Source organism: Trematomus bernacchii, unplaced genomic scaffold, assembly GCF_902827165.1.
Source record: "Trematomus bernacchii unplaced genomic scaffold, fTreBer1.1, whole genome shotgun sequence".
Lineage (NCBI taxonomy): Eukaryota > Metazoa > Chordata > Actinopteri > Perciformes > Nototheniidae > Trematomus > Trematomus bernacchii.
The window spans coordinates 578817-590524 of record NW_022987723.1 but is presented as its reverse complement, the minus strand read 5'-3'; the positions used below and the strand labels follow the sequence as shown (position 1 = coordinate 590524).

Here is an 11708-nt window from a genome sequence, read left to right as displayed (position 1 = left end):
CACAATGCTTTGAGAAAACAAAATGCAGGGCTGTGTTATCAACTCTTTTTCAATTAAATTGGCTCCAGAAGTCGCTAAAAGTGGCTCATGTTATACTTATATCTGCCAAGAGGAGGGGAGGGAACATCAGTTTACTTCAATGACTCTGAGCGGCATTAGAAGGACTTACAAAGTTATATCCTTAATTATATATATTTTAGAGGGCAGTGCAGTTTAATGACACCAATGGGTAGAAAAATCTAAAGACATATCGGTTCCACTTTACAATAAGACTACCCTTATAAAGGGTTTACGAATAGTTTGTAATTCATTTATTAATTAGGTTGTGAACACTTTATAAATCCTTAATAAGCTTTTATAAGACATGAGATAAACAGGGTAACTGTGACCGGTTGCTTGCCAAATAGTGAGCCCACATTTATCTGTACTGCTAAACCTTTTTATAAATGTTAGTAACTCATAAATAAATGGTCATAAAGAGATGCCAAGAAACATCAAGATGGAAGGGGGGGGAATCAACTCAGTGAACACCAGATACCAAGGATGCTGGCTGATGAAGGAGACGAAGTAAGCTAGGTAGCCAATATAAGGCTTAGTCATCTTGCCAAATAGTGAGCCTGTGTTGATGTATGAAAACTATGTTAGAACTGGTTCTTAATGATAAATAAAGTGTTTACAACCTAATTAATAACCTAATTATAAACCCTTTATGAATCCTTTATAAGTCTTATTGTAAAGTGGTACCGACAAATCAAATATTGGAAGAATCAATTGACAGAAAAATTATTTTGTTTTTTGGACAAAGTCATACATTTGAAAGACATAATAATCATGAGTTCTGAAAGACTTTTGACAATTTTCTGAATTTGTATAGCCTAAAGATTAAACTCTTCGCTATCAATGATGAATAAAAAATGATAAAGCATACTAACATCTAATTCCAAGGAGAGTTTTATTAAATATGTCTACTCAGTATTTCATAATCTGAACAGAAAAAGGGTACAAAAAGTGTTGAAATGGTTTGAAAGGCATTGTGCAATTAAAGCTCTCAGATAATAAAGCATAATGTAAACATTTAGTTCAAGTAAATATCAATAAAACACATTTCTATATGTATTTGTTCTTCTCTTGTTCACGTAATGCACTCAGCATTCGAGGGATTCAAAAATGTAAAAACCTTCTTCATGATTATAGCTTCCATAAAAACAACAACATGAGGTTAGAACTCATCTTTGCTTTGGAAGAGAGGCTGGTCCTCAGGTCTGAAGTCTTTGTTGGGACTCCCGTCCTCCGTGAGGATTCGAGACGCGGTGTAACCCACGATGGGATACTTGGTTTTATACGTTCCCTCAAACACACTCTCCAGAGACTCCAGCTGGTCCTCGCTGAGGCCCGTCTATAGGGGGGGGGGGAAACAAGACCTTTAATTAACACGTTTTGATCTGGGGCTTTTAAAGGTCACCTATTATGCAAAACCCACTTGTTCATGTCTCTTCTACATCAACATGTGTCCCCTCTTCTTCATGTCTCTTCTACATCAACATGTGTCCCCTCTTCTTCATGTCTCTTCTACATCAACATGTGTCCCCTCTTCTTCATGTCTCTTCTACATCAACATGTGTCCCCTCTTCTTCATGTCTCTTCTACATCAACATGTGTCCCCTCTTCTTCATGTCTCTTCTACATCAACATGTGTCCCCTCTTCTTCATGTCTTTTCTACATCAACATGTGTCCCCTCTTCTTCATGTCTCTTCTACATCAACATGTGTCCCCTCTTCTTCATGTCTCTTCTACATCAACATGTGTCCCCTCTTCTTCATGTCTCTTCTACATCAACATGTGTCCCCTCTTCTTCATGTCTCTTCTACATCAACATGTGTCCCCTCTTCTTCATGTCTTTTCTACATCAACATGTGTCCCCTCTTCTTCATGTCTCTTCTACATCAACATGTGTCCCCTCTTCTTCATGTCTCTTCTACATCAACATGTGTCCCCTCTTCTTCATGTCTTTTCTACATCAACATGTGTCCCCTCTTCTTCATGTCTCTTCTACATCAACATGTGTCCCCTCTTCTTCATGTCTCTTCTACATCAACATGTGTCCCCTCTTCTTCATGTCTCTTCTACATCAACATGTGTCCCCTCTTCTTCATGTCTCTTCTACATCAACATGTGTCCCCTCTTCTTCATGTCTCTTCTACATCAACATGTGTCCCCTCTTCTTCATGTCTCTTCTACATCAACATGTGTTCCCTCTTCTTCATGTCTCTTCTACATCAACATGTGTCCCCTCTTCTTCATGTCTCTTCTACATCAACATGTGTCCCCTCTTCTTCATGTCTCTTCTACATCAACATGTGTCCCCTCTTCTTCATGTCTCTTCTACATCAACATGTGTCCCCTCTTCTTCATGTCTCTTCTACATCAACATGTGTCCCCTCTTCTTCATGTCTCTTCTACATCAACATGTGTCCCCACTTCTTCATGTCTCTTCTACATCAACATGTGTCCCCTCTTCTTCATGTCTCTTCTTCATCAACATGTGTCCCCTCTTCTTCATGTCTCTTCTACATCAACATGTGTCCCCACTTCTTCATGTCTCTTCTACATCAACATGTGTCCCCTCTTCTTCATGTCTCTTCTTCATCAACATGTGTCCCCTCTTCTTCATGTCTCTTCTTCATCAACATGTGTCCCCTCTTCTTCATGTCTCTTCTACATCAACATGTGTCCCCACTTCTTCATGTCTCTTCTTCATCAACATGTGTCCCCTCTGTGTAAAGAGACTCTGAAAGTTTCAGGAACAAAGATTCTCTCTCTTTTCGTCCTGATCCATTTATATAAAAACCTGTCTGAAAATGAGCTGATCAGATTTTGGCCACTTTATGATGTCATAACGATGTTTGGCTTGTGTAACCATTAGCCAATCACCAACCAAGGTAACCCCCCCCCCACCTTATCATCACCTGAATCTCCTCCTAGAGCACCATTGTGTTCTTTGTAACCAAATATCTCTCAGAGGGGCGTGGGGAGGGGCTCCTTATTTTCATCTAAAGTAACAGACAGAGAATCAGCACTTTGGAAACAGGGCTGAAACAGAGGGGATTATGGGATGCTGCAATGATCTGTTTGGTGTTTCAGCCAATCAGAGACAGGTTCTGGATATATCTGAGACCTATAATATGTTGATGAAAAACAGTATAATAGGGGACCTTTAAAATCAAATAGACTTGACTATTATATTAATATCATGTCATTATTATAGATACGGAAAAGAAAGAAGCTTTTGAACATATGGTGCATTGACACTTAATTAAGTATTAAAATAATATTGATTTGGTTGATGAAACAATCACGAGTAATCTGTTCAGCTTCTCTTACTGTTGTACCACCCTGCAAATAAAGCTTTTCTGAATTTGACAAAGTGTGTAAGTACTGTATACATGAATGCTTTTCTGTTCGTAGCCTCACACTCAGGTGTCAGATGTCGCTGTTCCTCCCCCATGGGAGTCAGTAAAAACATTGTCACTCTATGGGAAATGCTGCAGTCGAACAATGGGTGGATGTATTGTGATAAACTCACAGTATCTGATGTCAGGTCTGCAGGGTCCAGAGACATCTTAGCCACCGCCCGAGTGCAGTCCTTACCCACCAGAGCGTTGTAGGGAGCGTCTCTTCCATAAAACTCTGCAACGGGAAAAATAACACATCAGGAATTCTTAGTGGATACATGTGTAGTCTGAGTGCAGACACTTTCAAATGGGAGTCAATGTGTCTATGATCTAAAGCAGGGTTCGAGTTATAATCTGAGCTTTATGGGGGTCTTTAAAACTAAAGTTAGGAGCGGAGATATATATATCAATAACAGCCTGGTAATAACGTAAATAACGGGTGATATATACGGGTGAAGAATCTTCTTCGGGCTCGCGCAGCACGCTCACAGGCATAGATTGCGCACCTTGGAGGTGAAGTGCAGGCATATTGTCATTCAAGAGAGAATACGATGCGTAGCTCTTTTGGAAAACATGTGTTTCTTTTAGCCTGTTTACATCGTTAACGTAAATAATACATTATTACATAGATGCACTATTTGTGATTAAAATAATGGTTGTTGGTAATGTATTAGCGACCCCCACAGATGTATGATTTCACTGCTTTCATAGGAGCTCAGACCCTCCCATTGGCTCCCACATAACTCCAACCCTGATTGAAAGAAAAGGATGAAAGGAATATAAAAAGGTTAGAAAAGTGTCAAAAGAACTATAATTTCACGGGAAGACTAGGGGTAGAGGAAAGTGAGACTTTGGTTAGGGGTGTTGTCAAATATATGGAACAAAACTCCCAGAAACCTGCCGGTCCGCTGCAACTCTGACTACTTTTAAATCCTGGCTGAAGACTTTTCTTTTTGCCGCTGCTTTTAATTGAACTATTCACATCTCACACTGCACTGTAACTTGTATTCATGTTTTATTATCTTTGCTTTTAATGTTTCTAATGTGTTTTATGCTCCTAATGTCTTTCATTTTTGTGAAGCACTTTGAATTGCCTTGTGTCGAAAAGTGCTATATAAATACACTTGCCTTGCCTTACCTATTGTACTTTCTTTTGTAGTTTTGTTTGAATGGAAAAAGCACATTTAAAGGTGGGGTAGGTAATTTTGGAGAAACCGGCTCGAGATCGCTAGCATTTGAAAATACACAGCCGGAAGAAATCTGCTACTTCCTTACAGAGCCCCTCCTCCAACACACACGAACGCGCACATGACCAATGAGGGCAGGAGATAAGTTTGTGCACAGATGGAAGGCTGACAGGCAGGTAGGCCATCCAGTTATTTTAGCCGGGCCGGCTAAAATGATTGGTCGTGCTTTTTACAGTACTACGGCTTCCACAGATGACATGTTTTTATGGATTTTTTGTCAAAGCACTTAAGATATTCATTGCTATCAGGATGTTAAGAGCATTCCATGGAATATAACAAAAAGTGTATCTCGAGCCGGTTTCTCAAACTTACCTACCCCACCTTTAAGTTATCAGATGTTTATTTTTTATCTAGTAGATCATGATATATTAATTTCCCTCAGGTTTGTTGGAGGGGTTTGTTTACCTTTCCCCTTGGTGACATCAAACACAACTCCTTTTATCGCCATGTAGATCGGCTGACCCTCCTAAACAGGGCGGCAACACAACGGAGAAGATACACATGTTGATAAATCCAGATACAAACCGTTATCATGTACGTTACACACTCATGTACACATAGCAGTGGTGCAAAGTAACTAAGTACATTTACTCAAGTACTGTAATTAAGTACAATTTTGAGATACTTTTACTTTACTTGAGTATTTAAATGTTTTGCTACTTTGTACTTCTACTCCACTACATGTATTAATCCCTTTAGTTACTATGCAGATGTGGATGAATGATGTGAAATATAATCAAGTGTTAAATCAGGCTTTAGTTCCACCTGGAGTAAATTCACAAGCTACCCTGCAGTATACAAAGTCATTCAAACTAGCTGCACCTTTACCAGCTTTGAGAACACTTTCATGATCAATCATTATAAAACATATCATATATATTATTCTGAAATGGACCAATCTGCACAATGACTACTTTCACTGTCGCTACTTTAACTATATTTTGGTGATAATACTTTTCTACTTTTACTTGAGGAACATTTTGAATGCAGGACTTTTACTGTAACAGAGTATTCCTACACTCTGGTACTTCTACTTTTACTCAAGTACAAGATCTGAGTACTTCTACTTTTACTCAAGTACAAGATCTGAGTACTTCTACTTTTACTCAAGTACAAGATCTGAGTACTTCTACTTTTACTCAAGTACAAGATCTGAGTACTTCTCCCACCTCTGTACATCATTCATCCAAATCTGCCTAGTAACTAAATGTACTAATAAATGTAGTGGAGTAAAAGTAAATAATCGACCTCTGATTGGTAGTGGGGTAGAGTACAAAGTAGAAAAAAACGTAAAGAAATCAATGAAAATATGCAAGTAAAGTACAAGTAGCACTAGCAGTACTTGAGAAAACGTACTTAGTCACTTTCCACCACTGATCATAAACACACGCACACGCACGCGCGCACACACACACACACACACACACACACACACACACACACACACACACACACACACACACACACACACACACACACACACACACACACACACACACACACACACACACACACACACACACACACACACACACACACACACACACACACACACACACACACCTCTCCGCCGTCGTATCTGCTCAGCTCCTCCTCGGTGAAAAGTCTCACAGGTTCTCTGGAGGTTTTGTGTTTTAATTTTAAATCTTCCGCTAAAGTCGCAGAAAGGACGAGCAGCAGGACGCAGATTCTCGCTGTTGCCATGGCAGAAACTTCATCCACTTCCGTGTTGCTGCTGGAGAGAAGCGGTGATGCATTCAATGTCGTCGGAATATTGAGAGATTACCTCTCGACTGCGACCGATTCCATCGTTATATGAAGGACGGAACATGACATAAGTATAAATAATTAAATAAATACCTATATGTAAGAATAAATACAGGAATAAATGAATAAAAACGGAAATAAATATATTCATAAATAAATAAAAGAATGAATACACGTGGAAATAAATACAGGACTAAATAAATACAATAATACATATGGAAATAAATAAATAATTGTATAAACGCCTAGCTGGCCAACTTTTCAGGGACGCCCACCTCTAAGAGATGATTTTTTAAATACATTTTTTAAAACTTTTTTAATGCCTTTATTTCGTTTTTTTGTTTACTGGTTTAATCAGGGCCGTCCCTGGCCAACTTGGGGCCCCAAGAGACGCATCACCATGAAATGTGCAAATTGACATAAAAATGAATAAAAGAGGGAAAATGCTCCATGTTTTTTAGGCTGTAAACTTTAACTGTTATGTAAACCAACTAGACAGACAGTGTATCACTCTTCCTCCTGTACATTAGCAGATAAAAGGCATAAAATACATGAATGAATGGTAAATAAAGAATGCTGGAAATAACTGCATCTCCATTAGCCTATATGCTATGCAGAGACTGCCTTCTTCATGTCGTGAATTGCAGCTGATGTTTTAATATGGCAATTGGCAAAAGTTTGACATTTGACTTATACAACATTCGCAAGTTGTACATTTGACTCATACAATAACCCACCTTCGAGTGATGCTCTAGTTTCTTCATGTTTTTTTTTTTTTTCCCCTCTTGCTTGCGCCGGCCTGAAACTGTCTTTTTGCCGACATCTCTTCGCCTGCACTAGTGGCCGTATCAAAGCCGTGATTGGTCAGATGTCGATTCATTGCAACGGTGTCGGGTTACAGACGTGCTCCCCTTCCTTGTCACCTCTCACTCTCACTCTCGCGTGTCAGCGGTGTAACTTTTTACGAGTTACACCTAAAGGCAGCACTAGGTTTCAACCTTAGGGGGAAGGAAACAAGGAAACGTGAAAGACACTCATGTTTACTATTGGATCGCGGTCTGTAGGTGCTTCATTATCATGGGAGGAGATTTTAACGTTTACGCAAAACCTCCCATGGGTGTTGTTGTCTCTCTTTAGAGCAGTAAACAGGGACCTTAGAAGGAGGGAATTACATTTAATCTAAAATGTATTTCTTATTTATTAAAACTACTTTTCACACTTCGCACAAGTAGCCAGGAGTTTATCTTTGAAGAGCAGAGTAGTGTGTTTAAAGGAAGTGCAGAGGAATGGTCCGGAAAGAAAGATCCCGGTCATACGCAGAGGTAGGAAGTTTGTTTACAGTCTGATGTTTGTTTGGATAAATAGAAAGCATAAGTGTGTGTAATCTCATGTTAATATGAAGGGTCCTTAAAGTGTCCCTCAGCTCGCTGCACGTCATGTGACTTTAGAGCTGAGGCTGCTGTTTTCATGCTTCTTCTTCATGTGAAGAGCTAACCTCATTCGGACTATAGTTATTAAGTGGAAGTTTAACCCTTTTCTGAATGAAAGACAGACATGAGGTCTGTGTTCATGTATACTAGTAAAAATAAGTCTTAAATTACAATTACATTAAAGTACAAGTATCTCAAAAGTGTACTTAAGTCCAGTACTAGAGTAAATGTACTTAGTTACTTTACACCACTGGCTGTGTGTAGCAATATACTAAATATCTCACAAGGACTTTCATTTAAATACTTAAAGTAGCTTCATTTGCTGCTAATACCTTGTACTTTTTTTTTACTTTGCTTAAAGTGGACCTATCATGCTATATTTGAATGATATATTGTAGGACCATACCTATATAAGGCATATTTATACTTTTTCTTTTTCAAAATACCAAACAGATCATGCATTTTAGCCATGCCTCATTTCGCTCAATTTGAAAAATGTTAGCTCTGTTTTTGCAAGGGCTGATTCTGTGAGAACAGCACCATCTACTGGCCTGGCATATGTACTACAGCGTCTCCAGCGCTTTCGAACGGCAATGGCCGTGGCTGTCTCCTCCTGATTGGTGGAGTTGGCCCAATAGCCGTAGCGCCACTGTCCTGACGTCAAATCTGGATCAGTTTTTATCAGATCCGTTGCAGCCCCTATTTTAGAGATTTGGGTATGGAGGAAAATAGAGAGGGTTGTGTTTTCTGACACTTGGTGAGTTCCCTGGAACACCGGGGACACATATTCATGTATAAAAGACGTACAAAAGTGCATTTTGAATGATAGGTCCCCTTTAAAAATAAATAGCTTAAATGTTATCTGATCTTAATAATATAATATTTATTGATTGTTTGTGTTTTACTATTTTTTTATCAGAATCTGCAGATTAACTGGTAACTAAAGGTATGAAATAGATATAGTAAAAAGTCATTGGAAGTCAAAACACAACATGTAAACAGGAACAGGAACACAATCAATAACATTAACAATGAACTTAAAACAAACTTAAAAACGTAATATACATTTTCTAAATAACAATATAAATGAACAATGTAAAATTATTATAAAAACCCTTCTGAAATGTAGAAGTTTAATGTATTTTTTAAAGGTTTTCTCCACTGCTTCATATCCTTAACTTAGATTATCTTTCTTCGTTAACTTGTGCTTTAACTCCTCCTTCACCTCACAGTTTAATGATGACGATGATGAAGGAAACAAACAGTCGACAGGATTCTTCGACGATGCGATCGAGAAGCTGGACCGCGAGGAGACCAACGACAGCGTGTCGCCGGGTAAAAAACAACGTTTATCTAAAACAGCTACAGACGTCTTTAATACTTTACTCTGCCCTAAAAGGAGGCTGCAAAATATGACTGGCTTTAAGTGTCTCACATGTGAAATATTTTGGACATTTTAAATATTTTGTTTACCAAAATGTGCTCCTGGAAAAAATTCATTCTGCACAAAGTAATTATTACAAAAGTACTAGATTCGCACACAAGACTCAAATTGAAATAGTGGTTTAAAGGTGGGGTAGGTAATTTTGGAGAAACCAGCTCGAGTGCGCAAGAATTTGAAAATACACAGCCGGAAAAAATCTGCCACTTCCTTACAGAGCCCCTCCTCCCACACACACGAACGCGCACATGACCAATGAGTATGGGCTCAGAACTATGGGCTCAGAACAGTCTCATAATACACACATGCACACAGAAGGATTCACACTTGTATTTCATGATCCGCAAAAGGATTCACACTTGTGTTTGTCAATGCTCACACAAATGTGTTCCGTTTCATATACATGTAAATAAAATCCAAATACAGAAAAAAGTTTTACATATGTATTTTTAATCCTCACATATTTGTTTTCCGTTTAAATCCCCTGAACCTGCAAACACAAACCGCTTTCTGTGCATGGATCGCTGTGCATTCGTGTGTGGGTTTTTTGAGACTCCCCTGACGGTCACCCGATTCGTACTTGTAATTTTTTCTATCTATAGCCAATCAGATGTCTCCTTCATTCTAAGCCAATCACATGAGCGGGTCCCCACGAGGGTAGATTTATTGCGTTCATGACACTTCATATACGCATTTTGCGCTGTCCGGAGCAGGGTTTCCGCGGACAGAATTTATTTTACCGGACAAATTTGAAACTTACCGGTCATGTTTCAATAATAATAATAAGAAGAAGAAGAATTGTGTAGCAGAGTTTCCGAACTTACCGGACTATGACCGGATATGGCTAATAACACGGGAGTAAGGATCATCTCTTTTTTCCTCTCTCCCTCCCTCTCTCCTGACAGCCCGTCAGTTTCTCATGCAGCTCGCTAAAACTTCACTCGCGTTTATGTCCATATCGATCAGATCCAGCTCTCCTGATCGGCCTTTATAGAGAGCACCGATCAAACTATTAAGAGTGAATATCGGCCGATAATGACCGGCGGGGCTCCCCCCCGTTGACAGTTCACTGTCTAGCACTGGCTTCATAGTGCACTGATCGATTAGGCTAAGCTAACCTGTAGCTGCTCCCTCCACACTCACAACAACTTCATACAGACATAAATAAAGCAGCTGTATTTGCCATACAGGAAACACACATTTAAAACGATTTTGCCTGCCGTTTTTGTGTACACAAGCATTCATTAATGGTTCGGAAAGTGGCACTGTACCTTAATAATATAAAGGCTTGTATTTGCGTGCATTTCCTGCTCGGAAAGTGGCAATGTACTGAGAGTGGAAGTGTCCTGAGATTAGCGCCTGCAGGCAGGCTCCATGGACCTGTCAGCTCCGGACAGCGCAAAATGCGTACATGAAGCGCTACGTCATGAACGCAAGAAATCTACCCTCGTGGGGGCGCGCTCATGTGATTGGCTTAGAATTGAGAAGACATCTGATTGGCTATAGATAGAACAAATTACAAGTACGAATCGGGTGACCGTCAGGGGAGTCTCAAAAAACCCACACACGAATGCACAGCGATCCATGCACAGAAAGCGGTTTGTGTTTGTAGGTGCAGCGGTTTTAAACGGAAAACAAATATGTGAGGATCAAAAATACATATGTAAAACTTTTTTCTGTATTTGGATTTTATTTACATGTATATGAAACGGAACACATTTGTGTGTGCATTGAAAAACACAAGTGCGGATCCGGAAATACAAGTGTGAATCCTTTTGCGGATCATGAAATACAAGTGTGAATCCTTATGTGTGCATGTGTGTATTATGAGACTGTTCTGAGCCCATACTATGGAGAGGCGAAGTCCCTCCCCTTCCGGTTGAGCTCCATGGGACCTTATTTCGGAAAAGTTATGTATTGAAGTCAATGGAGAGAGAAAGATTATCTTTCGATCCCGTTTGAATTGTGCCACGAATTACACTTATGATGTTTGTCAATTTAAAAGATAATTTTGCAAGTCAAAAAAATTAAAATGTGTCGTAAAACTGTGAAGTAACACTTTTTTTGTGTGAAACCGCTCAATGAACTACATCTCCCGTCTCGCACCACACACCAAGACGGCCGTCACGTTGGCACATTTCACTTCTTTCTTTCAGAATGAGGCGGAAAGTATTAAAAGAGGTGAAAATCACTACAAGTCTGGGCATGTTGAGAGCTGTACATACACACAAGGAGTTAGTCGGTTCCGTAAGAGCCAGCATGCGGGACCGGGATTCTGGGATTTGTAGTCTTTCTAGTTGCATATTTTTCATAGTCTTATATTTCAACAGTTTTACGACAAACTGTGACTTTTTTGACATGGAAATTATT

General features: G+C 39.4%; 2 protein-coding genes across 3 annotated transcripts in view; one reads left to right on the top strand and one right to left on the bottom strand.

The window, feature by feature from the left end:
* Nucleotides 1–935: 935 nt before the first annotated feature.
* nenf (neudesin neurotrophic factor) lies at nucleotides 936–6427 on the bottom strand. Its single transcript, XM_034144431.1, has 4 exons — nucleotides 6264–6427; nucleotides 5106–5166; nucleotides 3585–3688; nucleotides 936–1396 (listed from the first exon to the last, which is right to left on the bottom strand). The coding sequence occupies exons 1-4, from the start codon at nucleotides 6402–6404 to the stop codon at nucleotides 1220–1222; spliced, it is 483 nt and encodes a 160-aa protein (XP_034000322.1). The 5' UTR covers nucleotides 6405–6427; the 3' UTR covers nucleotides 936–1219.
* A 1095-nt stretch (nucleotides 6428–7522) lies between these two features.
* pacc1 (proton activated chloride channel 1) overlaps nucleotides 7523–11708 on the top strand; it is a 10024-nt gene continuing 5838 nt past the window's right edge. Inside the window, exons 1-2 of one of the 2 annotated variants that reach the window (XM_034144421.1) lie at nucleotides 7523–7789; nucleotides 9130–9232. In XM_034144421.1, the coding sequence (XP_034000312.1) occupies nucleotides 7754–7789; nucleotides 9130–9232 (139 nt within the window). In that variant the 5' untranslated portion in view covers nucleotides 7523–7753. The remainder of the gene's footprint in view (nucleotides 7790–9129; nucleotides 9233–11708) is intronic. The other variant, XM_034144420.1, reaches the window with a different exon arrangement.